Source organism: Cuculus canorus, chromosome 10 (genome assembly GCF_017976375.1).
Source record: "Cuculus canorus isolate bCucCan1 chromosome 10, bCucCan1.pri, whole genome shotgun sequence".
In the NCBI taxonomy this organism is placed as follows: domain Eukaryota; kingdom Metazoa; phylum Chordata; class Aves; order Cuculiformes; family Cuculidae; genus Cuculus; species Cuculus canorus.
This window is the reverse complement of record NC_071410.1, coordinates 20,095,963-20,119,848: the sequence shown is the minus strand read 5'-3', so window position 1 is coordinate 20,119,848 and position 23,886 is coordinate 20,095,963. Positions and strand designations below refer to the sequence as shown.

At 62.0% G+C, this 23,886-nt stretch overlaps 1 protein-coding gene across 4 annotated transcripts; it reads right to left on the bottom strand.

The window, feature by feature from the left end:
• Window positions 1-67: 67 nt before the first annotated feature.
• DGKK (diacylglycerol kinase kappa) lies at window positions 68-23,497 on the bottom strand. 4 transcript variants are annotated; one of them, XM_054076001.1, is made up of 30 exons: window positions 23,267-23,497; window positions 21,476-21,716; window positions 12,096-12,206; window positions 11,902-11,982; window positions 11,555-11,668; window positions 11,238-11,370; window positions 10,924-11,030; window positions 10,357-10,482; window positions 10,111-10,213; window positions 7,567-7,729; window positions 7,362-7,470; window positions 7,094-7,233; window positions 6,898-6,979; window positions 6,297-6,388; window positions 5,932-6,031; window positions 5,286-5,526; window positions 4,875-4,976; window positions 4,664-4,763; window positions 4,123-4,230; window positions 3,461-3,557; window positions 3,276-3,383; window positions 3,013-3,126; window positions 2,687-2,821; window positions 2,427-2,593; window positions 2,172-2,289; window positions 2,000-2,086; window positions 1,770-1,886; window positions 1,573-1,684; window positions 940-1,070; window positions 68-516 (listed from the first exon to the last, which is right to left on the bottom strand). In XM_054076001.1, the coding sequence occupies exons 2-30, from the start codon at window positions 21,671-21,673 to the stop codon at window positions 442-444; spliced, it is 3,471 nt and encodes a 1,156-aa protein (XP_053931976.1). In that variant the 5' UTR covers window positions 21,674-21,716; window positions 23,267-23,497; the 3' UTR covers window positions 68-441. The 4 variants fall into 4 exon arrangements, with proteins under 4 accessions (XP_053931976.1, XP_053931977.1, XP_053931978.1 ...); XM_054076002.1 differs by having other exon boundaries at window positions 940-1,067; XM_054076003.1 differs by having other exon boundaries at window positions 11,564-11,668; window positions 23,267-23,467.
• Window positions 23,498-23,886: the final 389 nt, after the last annotated feature.

The window sequence follows — 23,886 nt, the reverse complement described above, 5'->3', positions numbered from 1 at the left end:
GAAGGGCCAGGTCCTATCACCCTTCCTGTACCCCTCTTGTCCCCCAAGTGATGACACTACACACGCAGCAGCAATGAGTGTCTCTCCAAATATTTACAACAGCTTAAATACCCATGTAGGTAGGGAGGATCTTTGCTCTGGCCCCAGCCTGGGCACGCAGATGGCATCCCTGGCTCCTGTAGTGACCCTGCCATGGGCTGGGGTAAGGGGGGGGGTCACACCTTGCCAGAGGGCAACACCTCTGCTTTAGTGTTTCCAGCCCCACAGGCTTTTGGGAGAAGCAGCAGCTCCACGGACACCAGGCAACAGACAGACAAAGCGAGGCAAGCAGGGGGCTCCACACATATGGGGCACAGCAGGCACCTCGAGCCCCCCCTACCCAAGCCCTGGTCCCTTGGGGCAGTAGCCAGTGCAGGGGTGGGCTGCTGTCTTGCTGCCAGCCTAGGGTGGGTTGCTGAGCTCCTTAATGGCCTGGAGGATTCTCTTCATGTGGCCCACTTTCGTGATCCCCAGATCCTGCAGGAAAGAGAGAGGAGAGCTGAGGTGCTCGGTTAGGGGGAGGAGGGGTCAGCCCTCAGCTCCCGCTGGCAGGGAAGCCGTGGGGCAGAAGAAAAGACTGCAAAGCCCAACTGTCCATGTTCTCCCTGCCAGAGCATGGTACTTGCAAGGAGCCCTCTTGCAAGCATGTCTTTATGCCTTGGTGCAGGAGAGGGCATTGTGCTGTTGATCCCCCTTTGGGAAAGCGTACAGAGCCTTGCAAGCTTGGAGGGCTCTCTCTCACTTCAAGCTCGGCAAGCGGTGCAAGCTCAGTGCTGGGGCTGGGTGCAGAGTCAGCACCTGCCTTCCCCCTCCATGAGGGATTGGGAGAGGAGGGATGGAGGACACCACGCTCCCCAGGGGTGGGGGTCCCTCAGGGGGCACAAGGGGTGAGGGTTGTACCTTCAGGTCTCTCCTCTCCAGCAGGATCAACTCGGAGCCCTGGATGTCATGCCGGACAAAAATCTCTCTATATTCCCCTAAACCAAGCGCTTCCAGCCAAGCCGCAACCTCCTCGGAGCCCCACTTGTCTGCTAGCAGGGAGGAAAACCACAGAGGTGGACGGGGTCCCAGCAAGGCAGCTGGATGCAGCAGGGCAGGCAGCAGGCAGACGAGGGCAGTTGTGGCAGCCAGCATCCTCCCTCCCAGCCACAACTCTGGCAGGCCCAGAGGCCACACCAGGCTCAAGCTGGAGAGGTTTCTTCTCTCCTTAGCTTGCTTACAGAGCATCTGAGCTTCTCCCCTGTGAGAAGACACCCCCCCCCCCAGCCCTGGGGCAGGGACTTACCCCAAGGGCTGAGCTGTACCATAGCCCTCTCCTCCCCCTTGCAGTTACAAAGCTGGGGGGCTATGTGTATCCATTAGCAGAAAAATTAAGCTCAAAGGGGCTGTTGTTGACAAAGGTGATGTCCCCAGACAGCCAGGCCATGCCCTGTCTCCACAACGTGCCCAGGACAGGAGGCCAATGGAAAGGTCAGCACGTGGGGGCCCTACCAGGGTGGGCTGCACTCATCTCTGCCATGCTCCTTGCTTTACCTGGGAGCATGCTGTTGGCTTTCTGCTTTTGCACCTTGTCCTTGTCCTTCTTAGGCTTGGGGATGTTGAGGCGAAGCTTGAAGCTGCCCTTGTTGGTGCTGCCAGCACTTTCCTGCAAGAAGCCATCTGAGCGGGGTGCCGCAGCCCCCCTGGGGCCAGCTGATGGGCTGCACCCTTTCCAGTCCCTGTGCACCCACCTCCTCAGGAGGGTTGGCAATGGGTCCCAGCCAGTGGATGTCCAGCAACCTCTGCAGCTCCTGGCCGAGCACGCTCAGGGGACCATGCAGTGCCTCCTCCTCCTGGGGTGAGTCCAGCTGTGGGGGATAGGGAGCGTCCCCAGCCCTGCTGCTGTACCCAGAGGTGCCGGCCAAGGGTACCGAACCCCTCCACGGCAGGGCTCGGCGTGCTCTCCAGCCCCCCCACTCACCCCCTTCCCTTCCAGGAACGCCCTGGTCTCGGAATACAGCTCCTTGATGCTCAGCACCACCTCCACCGCTGCATTCCTACTGAGAAACTGGGGGGGATGGGAGGGTTGACCCCTTAAGTGGCATGGTCTCAGGGTGGCCGGGTGAAGCTTGTGCCCCCCAACCCAAGCTCACCTCTGAGGTGCCAGTGGCTTTGTTGGAGAGGGCTTCACTCAGCGCCAGGGAGCTGGTGTTAACAGCGTGCGCCAGCTCCTGCTCCACAGCTTTGTGAGCCTTGGCTGCCTCATGGATCCTGTGGGCGAGAGGGGCTGGAGCTCCCCAAGGCTGGACAAGCAGCATGGGACTGGTAGACCCCTGGAGCTCTGTGCAGCCACAGCAAAGCCGCCCAGCTCCCTGTGCCCACCACATCCACCCATCTTGCAGCCTGACCTGGCAATGAGGGTCTCAGCGACCCTTGAGACCTGCTGCAAGAGGCTGCTCTCCTCCTCGGTCAGGTACTCCATGGACTGCTGGGAGCTGAGCCGAGGCCGGGCGGCAGCTCGGTAGCTCTCCCCCTTCTGCTTGTCCTCCCAGGACTTGAGGGTGCTTTCAAATGCCTATGGAGGATGGAGACACCCCCTTTCAGCCTGTTACACCTCCCCGTGCTCCAGCACAGCCTTGCTGCGTGGGCTGTGCGACCCCGAGCTCACCCGGTCCCTTGTGAGCATCTGGGCTCGGTTCTTGTGCTGGATCTTGATGATGCCAGGTGGCTGGATCCAGGCTTCTCCATCCACCTGCACGGGAACACCCTCATCCCCACGGATGGTGATTTTCACCACACGGCACTGTGGAGTGGACAGCCTGTGGTTGACATTGTGTCTGGCACCGTGCCGCTGGCTTCAGCCACTGTGCCGAGGCTGAAGAGCCTCCCAGGGCCACACCAGTGCCAGCCAGAAGCCCCGTTGAGCTGCACTGGCACAGGCTCCACTGATGTCCCCAAAGCCTTCTGGCACTATGCAGGCTTCCTCGCCCCTACCTGTGCGATGCGGTGGTGCTGGAGGTTGATGACACGTGACACGGCCATCTGGATGCTGCCAAAGACAGCCACGACCTCCAGCTTCTTGTCATCAAAGGATGGAGCCCCAAAGTTCTGCAGAGGACGGGTACAAGCCTCATTTTGAGACCCTGCTCTTCCACCCCAGGGACAGCCCAGACCCCTGTCCGTGGGCTCCTATGTTCCCTGGGACAGTGGGAAGTATGTCATGTCCACCCTCCCGCCCTGGGGTCAGTGACACTCACATTGTCCTCCTTGGTGCCTCCCCAGAAGTTGATGCCTCCAGCATAGCTGGGGATGTTGAGGACAGCGATGCCCTGCAGGCTGGGCAGTGAGATGGGCACACCGTCGCACTGCAAGAGAGGGCTGAGCCTGGGGGGCTGCGGCACCACTGCCCCCTGCCCCATCCCTGTTCCTCCCAGTCCCGTACCTCCAGCTGCACCCTCTGCTCCAGGTTCTTGTAGGTGCGCTGCAGGAGCTCCTTCGTGCCCAGCACCCCGTACCACATCATGTTCTTGGTGCGGCTGCTGCAGGGTGAAGTGGGACAGGGAGAGAAGCTGCGGGATCCCCACCGCCTGCTGCAGTCTCAGCATCCTCCCCAGGGCACTGGGCTGAACCAGCCAGCCTGGACCTCTGGCCCTGTGTCTGCCTCAGTTTCCCCACTCACAGGCTGCCCACTGCTTCCTGAGACGCAGGCCGCAGCATGTGGCACCCAGACATGCACCCTTCCACACCAGCACGGCAATCTCTCCTCTACCGAGATGCAGAGTGGGTAAACCCCATCCAACCCTCCTTTGCCTCTTCACATACCCACAGGGCATCGGCAGCTGGAGCCTGGCAACAGCCCTCCCCCTTCACAGAGGTGCTTGCAATCTACTGCCCACCCAGGGGTGCTCACACCAGCCATGAAGCACTGGCTGCAACTGGAAAACGTGCCATAGGAAACAGTCCCCAGCCAGGCACAGCAACCCTGAGCTGCCCCCGTGGCTCCCAGCATCCCGATGGTCCCTCTTTGGGTGGGCATCGGAGAGCCGGGGTGAGGAGGGAGTAAACATTTTTTTCCCCAGGGGAATCTGGGGGGTTTCAGCCAACCTGCATTTCTTGGGGTGCTCATCCCGTTTGTTGTTGAACTCCAGGGAGATCTTTGCATCCAGACCGATGCCAAAGTAATTATTCATGACGCATTTCTCTGAGAAGTGGCTGAAAGCAGCAGACAGGGCGGGCGAATTGGCAGGCAGCTGCACACAAGCAACCTCTGGGCTGGCACTGGGGGACGAGGTATAAGTCCCGCCAGAGCTGCAGTGTGAGCTCCTGCAGGGGCTGGCACTGGGAAGCCTGACTCCAGCCAGCAGGGATGGCAGAGCCATCTCAGTCCCCACAGGGGAACATCCGTGAGCACGGTGCTGGCCGAGGGGCTGGCAGCAAGAGGTCCTGCACTGCCGCACATGCAGGTTTCCCTGGCACTGGCATCACCAGGCCAGGAAGTGCTGGGCACAGGGAATGCCATGCTGGTGGCAGAGGATGCCCTAGTTGCCATCTCCACGAGGCAGTGTGGTCCCAGCTCCGCTCCCACCCCATGATGGGCAGCAAGGGTGGGCCAGGGGCCCCAGGGCAGACAGAACCTCAGACTTACAAGCCCCTGGGGTCTTCGGGGAACTGCAAGCTGCCAAAGGAGTCCGGCCGGTCCAGCATGACGGAGGAAGATGCGGAGGTCACCATCTCCCGCCGGGAACCTGGCCGGGTTGGGGAGAGGAGGCAGCTGCTGAACTGGCTCTCACCCTGAGCCCATCTCATGACTCAGCCCCACGTGCCCCAAAAAGCCACATGTCTCGTTGGCATCTTACTGAGCCTCTCCTCCTCCTTGTTGATCTCCTCCGAGCTGTCCTTCTTGCTGGGGCCCACACTGCTCTGGTAGGCTTGGGTCTGCTTGTTCTGCTCATCCACAGCTGGATGCAAAGAAGGGCATTGACAGCGAGTCCTGGGGAGCCCCATGGCCCTACAGCCCCTCCCCAAGTCTGCCCTGTGGGCTCATGCCAGGCAGGGTTGGGGGGGCCCCCCTGCACTGGGAACCTCCCTTAGCCATGCCAAGCATCAAAGAAGGGCTGACACCTTTGCATTGTACGTCTCTGTGGCCACCCCAAGGATCCAGCCAAGGAAACCAAGTCACGGGTCCATCCCCAAGCTGGAGTGGCTCTGCAGCCCGTGCCAGGCTGCTGCAGCACCACGCGAGCTGCCAGATCCCGCCACCCCCTCACCTTTCTCTGCCTGCTCGATGATTTGCCGCAGGGCTTTCTTCAGGCTGTTTGCCCGCAGCATGAGCTGCTCCTTGGATTTGAAGATGCGAGGCACGGGGCTGGGGTTGAAGCTACCACCTTTCTCCTGCTCCTTGGTGTTGGCAGGAGTGGCCTGTGCCATTCCCTCAGGGACCACGATGGCCTGAGCCTCCTCATTCAGCTCCCGCACCAGTGAGTCCAGTTTCTCGTTCAGCATGGCACACTGTGGGATGTCACCGCGCTCAGCACCCTGGCGCAAGCTGCTGCCCAGCACCGCTGCTGAGTGCTTCCTGGGCACCCCGTGCTTGCCTGGGCACCTGTGGCACGTGAGCATCCCAAGTATGAGGACACCCCATCTTTGACCAGGCACCCCCTGGGCACTCTGAATGTTGGGGAAAACAGTGTGCGTGGATGCCACACGCTTGCCTGGGCACCTCGTGTGTCTGGGCACCCAAAGGACCTTGGGGACCCTATGCCCAGGCATACTGCATGCCTGAGCACGCCAAGCGCAGCATCCCTTTCCCAATGGATGCAAAGGAGCAAACCGGAGCAACCCCACCAGCCTGTCCACTGCCCAAGGACTGTGCCATCTGGGACATCCCAGTCCCCCAGATCCTCTGCAACCCACCTTCCGTGCCATCAGCTCAGCCTCCTGCTTGTTCTCTGTTGCCCTCTTGTAAGCTCGGCCGACTTCAGCCACAAAGTCATTGACGGTGCCGCAGAGGAACCTGCCGAGGGAAGCAGTAGGAGGGCGGAGAGGGGCACGACAGCACCAGCTGAGCACAGATGCCAGCCAGGGGGGCTGGTGGGGTATCACCTCCCCTGCACCAGAGGGGCAGTGACGGGGTTATTTGCTAGGTTATTTGCACAGCTGGCAGCCACTGGTGGTCAGAGATGGGACAGCCTGGCCTGAGGGAACCTCAGCACCCCTGGGGACACGCCACAAGCCCGGTGGCGGGGCTCTGGCACTCTCATTGCCAGCCCCTTCCTTACTTTGCAGAGGAGATCACCACCGAGTGCTTGTCTGACTCCAGGATCTTGGCCAAATGGAAGGCGACAGAGTCGGCGTAGTGGGAGATCTGGGCCTGGCGGGAGACAGGGGAGGGCAGCTGGAGCCTTACGCAGCCAGCCCTGGGCTGAGGACAAACAGCCTTCCTCAGCCCTGAGGGTGGCTGTGCCCACGCCGCAGGGCAGTGGGAAGCTCAGCCCCAGCAGGAGAGAAACCGAGGCAAGGTGGCGAGCGGGAGCACACAGAAGAGTCCAGTAACCGGCCAGGTCCACTCTTCCCTCCTGCTGGCTCCCAGGCTGAGACCTGCCAGCCTCATTCCAGTGCACGCTGTCAGCCCCCAGGACCCCCGACATGACCTCACCATGTGCAATCCCACCCTGCACACCCCCAGAGCAGCCGATGGGATGAATGGGAACCCAGCCTGCCCTCCTCCACCTCTTCAAGACCAGGTTGGATAGGACTTTGAGCAACCTGATCCACTGGAAGGTGGTGGGGTTGTAACCGGATGGGCTTTGAGGCCCCTTCACAACTCAAACCACCCTATGATTCTATGACCTGAGGTCCCCAGTCCTCCACAGTGCCCACCTGGATGTTGGAATCCCCATTCTCGTCATCCTTCAGGGCTGGGGGGGACTGTTTGGGGGCCTCGTAGGTCAGCACGCTCCACCTGCCAAGCAGAGACACGGCTGCCTGCCACCTCCCAGCACCCCAGTACAGGGACACGCAAGCAGGGGACGAGGACAGGCAGCCAAGGAAGGTGCATGCCTCGCACCATGCTCACCGGTCCAGCATCTTCGTGGTGGCCCTTTCCAGCTTCTCCAGGATCTGCAGCAGCTGGGTGTCATCGTCACACAGGCTGCCCCAGCCCAGCACCCGTGCCAGGTCATTGCCGGTCCCCAGGGGCAGGACGCCCAGCTGGCACTGCGGGGCAGGAATGGGGCTCAGAGCCACATCTGCGGCACCCACAGCCCCCCAAGCCCCGCCGCGCCCACTGCCCGTGCACCCCAGGGTGCCAGCCCACGCCAGCCATGCCAGGCGCTCCCACTCACTTGCTTGTGGAGGCCAAGGGTGTCAATCTCAGAGAGCACCCAGCCCACGCTGCCATCCCCACCGCACACCAGGATCCGGAAGGTGGAGAACTTCTGGAAGAGGCGCAGCCTTGGTGGGGGACAGGAGAGAGGCGCTGGGGGCTTTTGCTGGGTGCCCACCGGGACTGCACCGGGGCCACTCCGGGGTGCCCAGGCCAGCGCTTACCCCAGGTGTGGGCCCCCATTCATGAGGTCGAAGACTTGGGCTGGGTTGAGGAACTGCTTGAACTTGCGCAGGAACTTGACTCCCTGGTTGTCCCCACTCTTGGAGTTGACGAAGGCCAGGAGAGGGCTGGAGCAGGTCGAGGGGCAGGTGGCCTTCCAGAAACCTGCAGCAAGCCCAAGTGCATGAGCCCCCAGCCCCGGCTCCCACCCCCAGAGCACGGATGGAGATGTTTTAGGAGAGCAGAGGGCACATGAACACTGACTGTGCTGTGTGTGACCCACAGGGTGCTGGGGCCAGGCAGGAGGGACAGTGATCAGGGTGCTCAGGGGACGGTGAGGGGTGGTAGGAAGAGAAAGAGATGGCAATGGAGATGGAGATGGGGTGGGGAGGTGTGGAGACAGGGTAGCACTAAGGCAGATCCAAGTTAGGATCCTGCTCCATCACTGTCCCTGCAGGCATAAAGATGATCAGAAGATGATGCGAGGGCTGGAGCACCTCCCATACAAGGACAGGCTGAGAGAGCTGGCATTGTTCAACTTGGAGAAGAGAAGGCTGTGGGGAGACCTTAGAGCAGCTTCCAGTCCTGAAAGGGGCTCCAGGAAAGCTGGGGAGGGGCTCTGGATCAGGGAGTGCAAGAATAGAGCGAGAGGAATGATTTTCAGCTGCAAGAGGGGAGATTGAGATGAGATCTTGGGGACAAATGTTTTGCTGTGAGGGTGGGGAGGCCCTGGCCCAGGTTGCCCAGAGCAGTGGTGGCTGCCCCATCCCTGGAGGGGTTCCAGGCCAGGTTGGATGGGGCTTGGAGCCCCTGATCCAGTGGGAGGTGTCCCTGCCTATGACAGGGGGTGGAACTGGATGGGCTTTGAGGTCCCTTCCTACCCAAACCATTTCATAACTCTGATAGAGTGTGTCACCCAGCTGACTCACAGCCCTGGCCGGCTGCTCCAGAAGGGCAGTGGTGGTGGGAACATGGGAGGGTCAGTTCCTTGCTGTGCCAAAGGCCCAGCTAGGACTGACCCAGCAAAACTACATCGGAATGGGGCACGCTCCCACCTGGAGGTGCTTCCTGGGTGGCACTGGCAGCCAGTGTGACCTCAGAGGAGCAGCCGCAGCCCCGGAGAGCTGCACTGTCACCCCCAGCTCTGCCACGGGCTTCTACCAGGGCTCTGGTGGGGTGGGTGGGAATGATGCAGGAGGAGGCTTGGCAGCCAGCACCATGCTTTTAAAGAAATTAGCTAGGAAACACAATGTGCCTGAAGCAGAGGATCAATAGCTGGCGCGCAGCCCGCACCTGCCTCAGGCACATCTTGGCCATCCCGGGCCCCCAGCCAGTGCCCACCGGCTCCTTCCATCATCAGGCCCAGTGATGCTCCAGCCGGTAAAGCATCAGCCCCTGCTGCCACTGTCCCTGTCCCTATGGCCACTGCACTCAAAGCCCTGCGGGTGCGACCAGGAGCCCTGGTGCCTCCAGCACAGAGCGAGAAGCATCCTTGTAGCCCACCGCCCCCCAACCCTGGCATCGCTCTATCTCCATACCCAGCCAAGCAGAGCGGATCAGCAAAGCAAAACACCGGGGGCTGCTGAGTCAGAGCAGCGTGGGCTGCTGCGGAGAGCCCGCTGCCAGCAGCACCTCGGTGCCAGGGAGGGGGACAGCAGGAGGAGGGGGTGAGGCCTCGCCAGGCTGCCTCAAGCGGTAGCAGAGTCCGTTTGGGCTTGGAAATGGTCACAGTTGCCAGCCCCGCAGCCACACTGGCCTCGGCTGAGGGGCACAGTGCAAAGACACAACCACAGAGTGAGCCATGAGCAGCCGCGGTGCGGAAGCCGGAGGAGAAGCCGCGTGATGGTTACCCTGACAGCATCGCGATGAGTAACAAGAAGCAGATGAGCCACCGGCTGAGCCAGACGGTGAAAATCATTAAAGAACAAGGAAAGAAATATCCAGAGGAGAACAGATTTTTCTCAGCGGAGGCCAGCTGGACACCTCCAGGGAGGGCAAGGGAGATGGTCGGGGGGGGGTTCCCCCAGCCACGCATTGCTTCTCTCCCCAGCACCCCGCAGCCACCTGTGCTGAGGGGATGCCATACTCTGCACTTCCAAAAAGAGAGCTGAGGTCGAGACACTGAGAAACAGCCGGAGCAAGGGCTTCATCCTGCCCTGCAACGTGCTGAACTGTTGGTGTGCAATGGATGGCGCCTCATTGCAGGGGCTCAGGGCTGGTGCTGCTGATCCCAGCGTGGAGGGATCATGACCAGGACCACCGTGAGAGGCAGGCTGGCAGGAGCGACTGGAGACAAAAGCGAGGAAGGAGTGCCACCACAAAGCACAGCACCACTGCAGCCCTGGGGCAGAGCACAAGGCCACAAGCAACCTTCAATCAAGGGTGCAGCAGGGAGCCTATTGACAGCTCTGCTCCTGGTCCACCACGGGAAAGTGGGCACAGTGTCACGTCAAAGCCTCCAGAGGAGCTCAGAGAGCTCCAAGCCCTGTCCCAAACAACCTGTCCTCCACCACCCGCAGCCCAGCCCTATCTTCTCCACAACTCACCATCTGAATCAATGCTGTTCAAGGCGGTTGGCGGGATGATGGACACTTTGTACTGGCCCAGGGGACACCTCTTGCCGAAGAGCTCCTTGCAGGCACTGTGAACCTGGGGACACAGGGACACATATACAAGAAAAGCTCAGGGATGCAGCACCAAAGCCTCCGGCCTCAGTTTCCCCAGCAATGCCCGCAGGAGGGGTAGTGCTGTCTGTGCTGTGGGGAGAGAGACAGGGATGGGTGCATCCTTACGATAGCCTTGCACCAGAGACACCGCCAGTCCTGCAGCCTCCGGACGCTGCCGCAGGCACGGTCGCAGACAGCGCAGCGTGCACTGACGGGCAGGTTCCCCTCCAGCCACTGGTGGGGCATCGCCACCTGCAGAGAGGGGCATGAACGGCACATCACCGCTGCCAGCCCCACGCGCTTGAGGGACAGTGACACCGGACACCCACTCCCGAAGCACCACAAAGGACATGACGCCACGCAGCGGGGCAAGACAGCCCTGGGTCCCTCCCGTGCCCTCCCGTCCCTACCTGCCCGACCCCTCCCAGCTGCCGGCATGCGGGGCAGGGCACGCGTGGCCTCAGCAAACATTTTGGGGTGACCCCACTTGGAGAGCAATAAGGGAACCCGATGCTGGGTGGCAGAGGAGGGGGTCCCCAGGCCATGTCCCCACAGAGCCAAACCCAGAGGCCACACAGCACTGGGGACAGCTGAGTGCCAGGGTTCCCCTTGCTCCTGATTTGGGGACAGCAAGGCCAGCTCTGCTGGTGGCCGTGTTCTGACAGGGTCCAAGGTGGGGACTCTCCTGCTTACCCCGTCTTCATCCTCGATGATTTCGCTGCCAATGGAGGCCAGGGTGGTCCATTTGCAGTTGTTGGTGGCTCTGACGGCGCAGCGCTTGTGTGCCTTGAACTTACAGACTGGGGTGAGGGAGCAGGTGAGATGCAGGGGTGGCTCCCAGGGGACGCACAGCCCTGGTACCCAGGCCCCCGGCGGCTGGTGACAGCACTGTCCTGGCAGCTGCTGGGCATCACCCCGCATCCCTCCTGCTCCAGGCCAGCCCTGCAGAGGGTCCCCCGCCCCAGTTCCAGCCCCAGCCCACCCCCTAGCAGGACCCCAGCGCTGACCTTCACAGGAGAGGCCGTGAGAGGTGACCCCTGGGAGAGCTTCGCGGCAGACGTTGCAGAAGGTGGGGCGGGCGTGGGAGCAGGCGTACCAGTTGTGCATGCCTGAGAAGTGCTCCATGTTGAACTGCGTGGCCTGCAGGGGTACACAGCCTCATCAGTCCCCTGGGGCCCCCCACTGGCCTCCCTCCTAGCCCCTCTGGATCCCCTCAGACCCACTCCCAGCTTCAGTTCTCCCTGCCACAGGCAACAGCTCCCATCCGCTAGCCCTGGCACCCCTGGCTTCGAAGCAGCACTCACTCGCAGATGTGCAACCCCACCTGCATCACCTCATGGATCTCCCACTTCTGGACAGATTTCAGGGCACTGATCCAGTCCTCCATCTCCTTTCGATTCTCCGCACACAGAATGAGCTTCCGGAATGGTGTGATCACCTGCAACAGCCACTGTCCCCATGTCCCCTTGCAAGGCCACCCCAGAGCCAGCCACCGCCGGGAGATCACGCCCCCAGTAAACCCTGCCACACCGCCACTGGTACCACCGCCAGCAGCACGAGGCCAGCACTGCAGGGCACCCCATGGCCTTGTGGGGAGGGGGGGGCCTGTGGTGCCTCCTCGCAAGGTGCTGAGGTAAAGCGGCACAGAAGGTACCCCAGCACGCCCCTCACCGTGAAACTGTTGTTGATGTTCTTGGTGCTGGTCTCAGCGACGCTGGCATCAGACAGGTCCACCTCATCAAAGATCAGGGACTGCAGGGGAGAAACCACAGCCCCAGTCCATCAAGCAGGGATTTGGGGCTCCTCCCCAGGCTTGCAGACTCAAGGCCCTCAGGCTGAGCATGGTAGAAGGCCTCCCAGCCTACCTTGGCATCCTTGGCATAATAGAGCGTCCTGCCCCGCAGCTTGAAGTAGCGCCTCTTCCACCTCTGGAAGGAGCTCGTCTGCTTCAGCAACAGCCCCTCCTTCACGCTCTTCTGCAGAGATGACAAGGTCACGAGCTCCCATAGCCCCCAGACCCCCCAAAACTACCTCAGCCTCCTCTAGTGATGCCACTTTCTGTGTCCGCAGGAGCTCGGTGGTACCCAGAGCAGGGATGGGACATTCTGGAGTTCCCCGGATGCAGCAGGACAAATGATGTCCATCGCCTGCCACACCCTGGGCAGCGGGCACTTTACATGACATGGGGGGGACATTGAGGTGTCCAGCAGCACAGAGCCACCACTGCCGGTCACCTCCTCCCCATCCCCAGGGCAGCACCTGGGAAAGCCTCATCCTGCTGCAGCTCCCTGGAAGCCAAGGGCAGAGCTGGGGCAGAGAGCGCTCCCTTGGAGGGGCCAGCGATGCCCCAGAGCCACTGGAACCGTGTTTTGGAAGTGATGCTTCCCAGGCACTGCAGCCCCAGCCTCTTTGCTAGGCTGAGGAGCAGACTGCGATGCAACCAGCCCCTGCCTGGCACCCACAGCCCTTGGAGGGGACAACCTGGAGCTGAGGGCAGCGCAGAGCATCCCCCTGCAGCGCAGCCCTGCAGCCTGGCTGCCAGTCCTCTGCCCTCTCCAAGCCACAGCACCTGCCAATACTTACTCTCCTCGCAGTGGTGTTTACAAGGCTCAATTAATTAGTCTGCAACGTGGGGTGGCAGAGATGCTCTGGCACTGCCTAATCTTTGATTGTATCTTCATTAAATACTGCCGGCAGCCCCGTTCAGCGGCTCCTCTGCAATTAGCCGCAGCAGCGGTTGTATCAGATCCCGGCACATGACAGCAAGGCACATTTAATGGCGAATTAGTACAGGGCACTGCGGGCATCACGAGAGAAAAGCAGCCCCAGGGCTCTGCGTTCCCGTGCCCAGCTTGCACGCAGCAAGAGGTGGGACCCAGGCACCTGCGAGCCTGCAAACACACCGGCCCCTGCCCTCAGCGGTCACTCACTGCCCCACAGCTCCCAATAAGACAGACCAGGAGCAGCAGGAGGCTCCAAGATCACAAAGAAGCCAGAACCCCACCGAGCCTCAACTTCCCCCAGTCCCTGACTCCCCGACAAGCACTGGGATGTCCCCAGCTCTCTTCCAGCTTCCCGAGTTTGGAGAGCGGTGTTTTAAGCCTTGAATGCTCCTTGTCAACCCCAAAGCACTGGGTTGTCCCCACGCTGCCTGCGAGCGTTGGTGCAGGCTCAAACAGCCTCGGTGTCCCCAGCGGCAGCACCCACCATGCCCCCTCCCCGTCCTCCTGGCTTCCAGAAGGCACAGAGGAGATGCTGAGCCCCGAGCTGCCTTAAGCCCATGCAGCCTTTTTTGGGGGGAGGGGAGGAAGGGGGCAGCTGCAACTCCCAAAGCCACACACAAATGATGCACCCCAGCAATCCCATGTCAGAAGGGGACAGGACAGGGTCCTGCCACAGCCAGATGGGGATCCAGCCACAAACACTGCTTCCACCACGCTGATTTGCATGCAGCGGATGCAGGCACAGGCTCTGGGTTTGCTGCAATCATTGCTTTTGCTGCGAAGGGCAGGCAGCATGTGACGGCGAGGAGCGGGGTTGGGAAGCCCCTGATGGTGGGGAATAGGAGAATGTGATGGGGAGAAGAGGCAGGTTTGTGAAGGAGGCTTGGGGCTAGGACAGAAAGGACGGGAGCCAGCGCTGCAGCAGGGTGTTCACCTCTACCTGGCTCCAGGGCCATGGGGGTGGCAGGATATGGCCAGGAAGGCTGTCCAGGGGGACAGCACCCCATCTTGCAAGGTGCCCAGAGCTGCAATGCCCCCAGCCACGGCACTGCAGCTGCGGTACCAATTTCTCCTGGCAGCCAGCAGCATCACCCAGCCCAAGGATGTCAGATACCCAACCATTCCAGGGACAGCGATGTGGCTGCCAGCACCGTGCCAGCTCTATGCTAGGGCAGAGCCACCTGCACACATGATTTTTTGTCCATGGGTCTCAGCCGGTAGCAGCCAGTGCCCTCCTGTGCCAGAAGCAGATCCCCAGTGACTCAGTGGTTTTGGAGCCCTGCTTTTGGCACTTGGGAGAGGAGGAGATCTGGGAGGCACTTGATGTCCAAGGCCACCAGCAGACCTGGCCTCGCAACGGGAAGCCACGCTGCAGCGGGCAGCGTTGAGCAAGCCTGTCGTTTTCTCTTCACAAACAGGAAAGAGGTGGGGAGGGCAAAACCAGCACCAGGGGTGGCGGGGCAGGCAGGACAGGCTGGGGTGGCATCGCCCCTGCCCTGCTGGCTCCCCTGTGGCCTCAACCACCAGGACTCCAGGGTGACCACAATAACACAATCCCCTATAGCAAATGCCTGTTTGGTCCCCTAGATCTTCCAGGACCAGAAGCTGTGCATCCACAGCACAGGGCAGAAGTTGCCTCTTCCTCACAGAGAGCTTTTGGGGGCGCTGACAGCCCCCAGACACAGGGGTGGGAGCTCTGAGGTGGTCACTGCACCTGGACCTGACCAGGTCACCCCAGCCACAGCTTTTCTGGCCAGCAAGCCCCAGCCAGCACTGCAGGAGCCACCGCAGAGCCAATGCTGGCTCCATCCCAGCAACAATGCTGATGCCCAGAGCGATGTGCAACCTGCCCAGCCTCCAGTCTGAGGATGGTTCCCCTCTGTGGTGCTCCAGCCCTCCTCTGCCCCATCTTGGGGACCCTCCCTTCTCTCTCTAGCCCGGGGAGATGGGCACCATGTGAGATGCGCTCAGCACTAGCAGGGTCGCAGAGACAAAGGCAAGAAAAAAACCACGAACGATCTGCAGAGAAACCACCACCTCCATCTCAGCCAGAGCTGGTGGAGGGCAAGCAGCGCTGGGGCTTTGGATGCACCACAGCTAAAAATAGCCCTAGGAGGATAGTCTGCCACCAGCAATACTCCCCACCAGGACCCAGCTCGTTCCCAGGGGCCACCATGCCATGGGCTGACTGTGTGCTCAGCACAGTCAAGGAGGCTTGAAGCACAACCCAGGGGAGCTCACCTCCCTCTGGGACTGCATCCCATCAGGGCTTCTTCCACCCCAAAATGCCAGATCTTCCCTTGGCCCCAACACAGAGCCCCAGGATGCTGCTTTGAACATTCACCCTGCTCTCCCAGCTCTGCCTCCACCATCCCCAGGAAGAACCCCTGCTGCAGCCAGGTTTGGCCACAGCTAGAGGGTTTTCCTGCTGAGATCAGCTTGGAAAGCTGCTGGAGAGGAGCCAGAAACACTGAGTTACTCAGAAATGCTGGCATGCATGGCTGGTGGGCACGCTGGCTGCCCTACACCACTCCTGACAGGATCTGCTTAGCCGCATGGTGACACGGAGCCTCGCCTGGCGAGGAGGAGAGGGGACCAAACACCCACCAATGCACTGACCTGCATCGCACCAGCATCATCCTGGGCAGCCACTCTCCTCCGAATGCAGCAGCCCGCTGGGTGCGTACCTGGATTTGGTTGGATCAGAGCTCATCCCCGTCCTGAGCTGATGGGTGCCAGGATAGCAGGGGAGAGCTGGCAGCCCAGCTGTGGGGCCACAGCATCTGCTGGGCACCCCATGGGCTGGAGGCGGTTGGGAACCTTATCAGGCTTTGCGATACGGCAGAGCTCTTCCGGCACTGGGCAGCCAAGGGCTCAGTGCCACAGCCCCGCAGGCTCAACTGCATCCACGCTCCCTGAGGACGGAGTCCAGTGCCACCGCAGGACTCCAAATGCCCCATCCGAGTGCTGGGGGAATCCTTGAGAGCACATTCCAGCACTGGTCCTGACATGCCAATACATCGTGCCACAAGGCACCATCCAGGCCATTGAAAGGGATGGAGAATTAACAGGGAAGAGAGGAATGAGGGAAAGAGTCCCCAGAAGAAGGGCAATCCCCCTCCGCTTCATCCTTCAGCAGTCACGACCTTCAACTGCTTTTTAGAAATGAGCTCATGCTTCCCTATCTACAGCCACATCGGTCCCCAAGCATCCGATCGGCAGGCATCCCATGCCACTGCACCTCGTGCCAGTCCCTCCCTGCCCCCGGCACCGGTGGGCACCGCCGCAGCCGTCCCACCCTGCCTGGCTGCTGATGGGCTGCAGCGCTTGCACAATGGAAAAAGAGAGAGGCGAGAGGGCAGAGCATCTGAGGAACCCCACAAACATCCGGCTGGCAACACTGGGGCTATCTTTACACCCCAGGCACTGGCTTGGTGAGCCCTGGTTAATGAGAGCAAGAGCAGCCTCCTCTGCCCTGCTGCAGGCTCCTCAGCCAGGAGGGTCCCCGGCAGCATCGCTGGGGTCCCCAGTACAGTGCTGCTGGGGGGGGTGACCCAGTGACAGCCAGTCCCCCGCCAGCCCCCAGCAGACCTTGTGGGCTGCCAACAATGTGGGGCACGGCTGGCGTAAAGATGGGCTTTGGAGTCAGGTAGCCACAGCATAGAATCATGAAGGCTTTGGGTTGGAAGGGACTTTTACAGTCCAACCCCCCTGCAGGAGCAGGGACACCTTTGACCAGGTGAGGTTTCTAAGAGCCCCATCCAACCAGTCCTTGAACATCTCCAGGGATGGGTCCTCCACCACCTCCCCGGGCAACCTGGGCCAGTGTTTCACCAGCATGGCTGAGGCTGACTGGGAAGACTGGGGAAGGAGCCCAGGGGGGGACAGCCTGGAGCTGCCAAGGATCATGGAGATACTCAAGCTACCAAGATACTCAAGCCATGGGTTCTGAATATCCCCATGGATGGAGGCAGAGATATGCCCAGCCTCTCTGGGCAGCCTGTGTCAGCATTTGACCAGTCTCACAGTAGAAGTGGTGCTTTCTTGTGTTCAGGTGCAATTCCCTATTTTTTCCATCGGTGGACACCATTGAAAAGTGCCCGATTCTCTCTCTGCCGCACCCTCCCCTTCAGGTTTCTATCCACATCACTGAGGGCCCCCTGGCCCCAGTCTCCCCTCCAGGCTGAACAGCCCCAGCTCTCCCAGCCTCTCCCCACGCAAGAAATGCTCCAGTCCCTCACCAGTGCCAAGCCAGGAGGAAGCACTGCCCAGGAGCCGTGTGCCAGTCTCCTGCTGCAGGAAGGAGGTTTCCAGGTCCAGCCCCAGGGGCCCTACCTTGATTTCCCTGCCTTTTGGCCAGGAAGTGGCTGTCAGCACAGGGCAAGTGGCACTGGGACTTTGGTCACAGCACAGCCGTCTCCACAGCAGCCCTGCCAGGTCTCCCACAGCTCTTCCAACAACCCTACACCCACAAGCACTGTTCGCCCCATCCCTGCGGTACTCATCCCTCAAGGTACCAATAACCCCACTGACCACCCCCAGCCTGCCAGAAGGATGTTGGCAGGTCCCGCAGCCCCACCAATCCCCTGTGATGCACCGCTGCATCAGAAATTGGATCAGCAAGGAACATGATCCTTCTTTCTAAACAGCAGATAAACACAGAATCACAGAATGGGTTGGGTTGGAAGGGATCTCAATGCCCATCTAGTTCCCACCAACCTGCCATGGGCAGAGATACCTCCCACTGGATCAGGGGCTCCAAGCCCCATCCAACCTGGCCTTGAACCCCTCCAGGGATGGGGCAGCCACCACTGCTCTGGGCAACCTGGGCCAGGGCCTCCCCACCCTCACAGCAAAACATTTCTCCCTAAGATCTCATCTCAATCTCCCCCCTTTCAGCTTAAAACCGTTCCCCCTTGTCCCATCTCCGCACTCCCTGATCCGGAACCCCTCCCCAGCTTTCCTGGAGCCCCTTTCAGCACTGGAAGCTGTTTTAAGGTCTCCCCACAGCCTTCTCTTCTCCAGGCTGAACAACCCCAACTCTCAGCCTGTCCTTGTATGACAGGTGCCCACCCCATGGGCAACACTCCTGTTTCCCCTGTCCCCGGTGACCTCCTTGGTGCCAGCAGCCCCCAGCTCTGGTGCAAGCACCGCAGGACCTGTTGCTTGCTGCAGCTCCTTGCAGCCGAGAGCCGACCCAAGAAGAGTTGTTGGATTGCTCTCCGCCTCTGCTCAGTTGCCGGGAGAGCTCATGCCAAGCGCTCAGCCCACGCAGGCAGGATGTGCCCCCCCATCTCTGCTTGCCAGCACCTCAAATGTCTTGGTGCACCCCAGAACCTGCACATTTTCCTCCCTCGCTGCCCCTTCCCTGCACTCCCAGCGTACCCGGGTGCAGCACAGCATCCCCCTCCTGCTCTGCCTCTGCATTCCCAAAACCCGATGCAGGCAAACGGCTGCAAGGAGGAGGAGGAGGAGGGGGTGGCAGCGAGACCCCATCCATCCTAGGGCCATTCAGCCCGGCAGGGGCACCTGTGCCTGGCAGCTGTCATTGTCACCAAGCACAATGGCCTCGCCGCCTCTGCGCTCTGCTTTGCCACAAAGCGCTCGGCAGGACGCCCCGGCAATTACTGCCCAGAGAAAGGCAAGTCGGGGGTGTGGAGTGCAGAGACGTGATTGATGAGGAGGTTGGAGAAGGGGATGGGGGAACAGGTATTTTAGAAGTGGGGGGCACTGGGAATGGGGAGCAGCTATCAGGAAGGAAGGATTCAGCAGATCCCAAAGTGATTCTCACTCCCTCCTGTCTCCATGGGGCTGGACAACACCCTGGCAGGGGAGAAGCTAATCCCTCCTATCACCAGGGACCAAGGTCCTCCCAGTCGGTGTGGGTGGGCAGTGGGGTGGGAGTCTTGACCCTTCGCAGCTCCCCAGTGTGGCAGGCTCCTACAGACCCCCTCCAGCACCCCAACCACCACCACCGGCTGAAAAATAGGACAGCCTGCCCCAAACACCCCGCTAACCCAGTTACCCCTCATGAGCTGCAGCCCTGGCACTTCCTCACTCATTAACTGTGCGCTAATTAGGTACCTGCCCCAGCCTCTGAGGTGGAGGCAATGCTTCACACACACACACACACATCGCCCCATACAAAACCCACATGGATGCACAGGGGGTGTCGAAGTAGCTTGGAAAGGTGCTCGTACAGCACATGTGGCTGCAGCCAAAGAGACAGCCGTGAGCCGGGACAATCAGACCTGGGGGGCAGCAGCAATCACATCCCCAAATCCTCTGTAGGGAAGATAGGACCTCATTAGGGGAGGAGCCAGGCTGCAAGCGTGGTCCTGCTCATCCAGACCAAGGCATAGGGATCTTGAAGGAAAGCTCTGAAGCCCAACACTGTAAACAGACTGGGGGGGGGGGGTACACACACATCTCACTCTCAGCTCCCTCCAGCACCAGTCCTGACCGGCTCTCACCCCTCTTTCCTCCTCTTCCAGCTCCATGGGCCATTAACCCAGCCGTGTCCTCTCCGCCTGCCCATCCATCACGCCACCCGCCTCCCCCGGCACGCTGTGCGGCATCACCTCCTGCATGGCTGATCACCAGCGCGGGCGGGATGCGGGCAGCAGCAGGCAGGGAGCCGGCAACTCAGCCTTTCCCCACGCGTAGCCTGTCAGCCAGCGAGGCCAGAGCAGCTGGTGGCACAGAGGGGACTGGGGGCTCAGCACGTGCCCGTGTCCCCCTGCTGCTGCTGCAGGACACGGGCACAGCCTGGCCATCTGCGCTCCTCCCTCAGGTGTCCTGGTATTGACAACTCCCTGCGCCATCCCCTGTGCTCCACAGCACGGCGAATCCCTCCAGCGCAGCATATGGCGCATGGCAAGCTCCAGTGGCTGCTGCCCTCCCTCCAGGAGGTGCTGGGGGCTCACACACAGCGCTTGGCATCCCCAGGACCCTGCCCACTGACCTGGCTTTCCACCATGCCCCCCGTGCAGCGTCCTGCACCCTGGAACAGCCCACGGCACCAACCTGGCAACCAGGTCGGTGCAGGCACAGGAGACGCCAGCCTGCTGCAAAGAAGGGGAAACTGAGGCACATTCCTTGAGGAGCCGGAGGTACTCAGCAAGAGCTTTCCCAGCCCTGCCTGTCCTGGGAATATCTCCTGCCAAGTGGGAAAACCCCACGGTGCCGGGTTGGGAGTGTGCAACTTCTGCACCCCTTTGCCTCCCTTGTGCCAGTGTGCCAAGCTTGGCACCACAGCCAGGCCTGGGCCCGCAGGAGGGGAGCTCACCCAGCCCTGAGCATCTGGTGCTGCCACCAGCCCTGGTACACCGGCCCATCCTCTGGTGTTCTTTCCAACACCAGAGCCCAGGGACCACTCCCTGCTCTGCCACCCCAGAGGGGAAGTTCTCAGTCGCCTCCGCTCCCCGGGGCAGTACGGCCACCAAGTCCCTGCAAAGGGCTGGTTGGGGCTGCAAGCCAGCTGCGGGGGCATTTGTGGCACTGGTCCCCCCCTGCAGTCCCCTCCAGCACCACTGGCACTGCCTTGATCCACCCCACCACCTCCTCCCCACAGCCAGGAGGTGGATGCAAAGGGACCACATGTTGGCCAGAGCATCGTCCCCGTGCTGCGGACAGATCATAGAATCACAGAACGGTTTAACTCTATGATCCTCCCTCCCCGAACACCCCCCACCCCTGAAACCTCCTCCTCTCTCCGCTTCCCACCCAGCCGTTCAGCCCAGATCACTTCACCCTGCGCTTAAGGCAGGAGGTGCCCGACCATTTCATCGTTCTCACCTAGGACACCTACGGCCACTCACTCCCATTTGTCCAAAAGGCATCACACCCCATTTTTCGTAGGTCCTACCAAAATAGCTTCCTCTGAACACGCTGCACACTCACACATGAGCAGCCCTCACAGCAACAGCAGGGAGGCGAAAGAGCGTCACACCTGACCTCAAAGGTGTCCCCATCCACCCAGCAAACCACCACAGGGACTGGATGTAGGGAAGGATGCAGGAGCGGGGCCCGCAGGGGAGCTGGCACAGCCAAATTAATCTGGGGCATCGGCTCCATTTTGCCGCCCACCAGGCCCCACAGATGCTGCGTGCAGAGCACAGGAGCGTACAGCACCGCAGCAACCCTGAAGCTCCCCCGCAGAGCGTCTGTGGGGCAGAGCCCCCTTCCCCAGGGGCAGGTGCGGAGAACCAGGGGATACAAACATGGGATAGAGGCAGCTGGGAGGGGAGGTGGGTATGGGAGACACCCTGTCACCACTGAACATTGGGGTAAAACCCGTGGTCCACACACCCACAGGACCAACGCCGGCCGTGGGGCGTGCACCTCTGCGTGTGCCCTTCCGTGGGGCACGGGGGGAGCCGCTGGCACTGCCGGAGGCGCTGCCCGGGTTGGGCGCGCAAGCAGCGAGTGCTGGGCACTGAGTGATGATAGCTCAGAGTGGGGAAACACCCCCTCCACTGTCAGCGAGGACCCCGTGCGACAGCCATCCCCTCGCTCCTGACCTTGCTTCTCATCTGTCCCGAGGTGGACACCTTCCGGATGAGCTTGTGGGAACTGTCCTCCTGCTCGCCCTCGCTGTCGGACGACTCCTCGCCACCCGCCTCGGGAGAGATGGGGGCCAGCTTATCCGAGTCCAGGGATGACACCGATTCCCGGGTCTTCCTCAGGAACAGGTCCCCTGGCACCAGCTTCTCGGCCATCTTCCCGGCTTGGCTCAGGGCTCCACTGCCTCCTGTGACAGCCCTGGAACGACAAGGACACACAGGAGTGGAGGAAGAGCCCTGAGAGGGAGTGCATAGCCCTTCACCTCAGCCAGCCAGGAGGTGCAATCCTGGGTATCAGGGAAGATGCTTCCTCACCCAGGAACACTCTTCAGGGTGGCTTCCTTGCAGGCAAAGTTTTCCTTCCTTGCCATTTTTCCGTGTCCCAGCTCTTCCACACCCTGCCTAGCAGCCCAACATCATCCCTTGTTCTGCTGGGGGAGACTGCAGCCACCCCACACCCTGGCATTGGGGTGCCCCTCCCTTGCACAGCCCATGTCACTGTCCCCTCTGGTGCCCATCCCCAGCGTGCTGGGCTGCCCTCAGGGGCTGGGAGGGGGAAAGCGGGGCCTCCATGAAAAGCAGCAGCTGCCTCCCCCCATCCACCTTGCTCTGGCAGCTGGGAAAGGCTGGGAGCATCTGCTGGTCCTGCGCTGGTGGGTGACCAGCCCCAAGCAGGTGGGGTGGGATGGAGATGGCATGCAGAGGTGGGATGGAGAGATCGGATGGAGAGGTGGGAAGGAGTGGTGGGATGGAGGGGTGGGATGGAAAGGTGGGAAGGAGGGGTGGGATGGAGGGGTGGGATGGAGGGGTGGAAAGGAGGGGTGGGATGGAGGGGTGGGATGGAGGGGTAGGAAAGGGAGGTGGGATGGAAAGGTTGAATGGAGAGGTAGGAAGGAGAGGTGGGATGGAGGGATGGGATGGAGGGGTAGGAAAGGGAGGTGGGATGGAGGGATGGGATGGAGAGGTGGGAAGGAGGGGTGGGATGGAGGGGTGGGATGGAGAGGTGGGAAGGAGGGGTGGGATGGAGGGGTGGGATGGAGGGGTAGGAAAGGGAGGTGGGATGGAAAGGTTGAATGGAGAGGTAGGAAGGAGAGGTGGGATGGAGGGATGGGATGGAGAGGTGGGAAGGAGGGGTGGGATGGAGAGGTGGGATGGAGAGGTGGGAAGGAGAGATGGGAGCGCCTCATATGTGGGGAAGTCACCTCGCCACGGCATCCCTGCCCGCTCGGGGGCTGCGGGTAGATGGGAGGACACCTACCTGGGCGACCGAGCCCAGCCGGGGCTGCCGCGGGCGGCCCGGGGCCGCGAGAGGCGCCCCACATCGCCGTGCTCGCCCCCCCGCCCCCTCCCCGCGGCTCCCGGCAAGCGCGGTGCCGCCTCCCCGCGCAGCAACGAGCGTCTCGGGGCGATGGGGGGGCGAGAAGCGAGGGCACCGCGGCGCCACCGTGCTCACCCCCCCGCCCCGGGGTGCCCGCGAGCATCCCGCACCCCAACTCCCCCGGGGTCCCCCACAGCATCCCTTACGCCCCTCCCCGAATATCCCGCACCCCACCCCCGCTGCCGGGGTCCCCGCGAGCATCCCGCACCTCCCTCCCTTCCCAGGGTCCCCCGAGCGTCCCGTACGCCCCCTCCCCGAGCGTCCCGCCCCACGCCCCATCCCCGAGGTGCCCCCCGAGCACCCCGCGCCCCCCCCTCCCGCCGTGCTCCCGGCGATGGAGACCGGCGGAGCGACCCCCGTCCCGCTCGCACCTGGCGCTCCCCGTGCGGGGCCGCTGCTCCCGGGCTCCCCCCGCGCCCCGGCCCCGCGGGCTGCGATTCTGCAGCGGCCCCGGCCCTGCCGAGCGCCGCCGAGCCGGCCTGCACCGCTGCGCACCGCGCACCGCCGGCCCCCGCACCGCGGGCACGGGCAGCGCCGCCGGGAGCGCGGGCGCGCACCGGCACCGCCGTGGGCACGCGTGTCCGGGCGTGGGAAAGCGCGCGCACCGCAGCGCTGCGTGTGGGCGCGGGGCCGGGCACACGCGTGTGCATCGCACACGTGCGCGGGGCTGCGCCCGTGTCTGTGCACACGCACGCGTGTGGCTGCGGGCGCACCGGCACAGACCATGGACACGCGCTCAGCGGCACACACCCACGGGCACACATCCATGGGCACGTGTGTCCCGGGTGTGGAAAAGCACACACATCACATCTGTGCATGTGTGAGCACAGGCGGCATCTCTGTGCACACGCGTGTGAGTCTCAGACATGTGCAGGTGCTATGCCTGCATCTGTGGACATGGGCACACCGGCACAGACTATGGACACACGCTCAGCACACACCCATGGACAGACACCATGGGCACACATCCATGGGCATGTGTGTCCGGGGC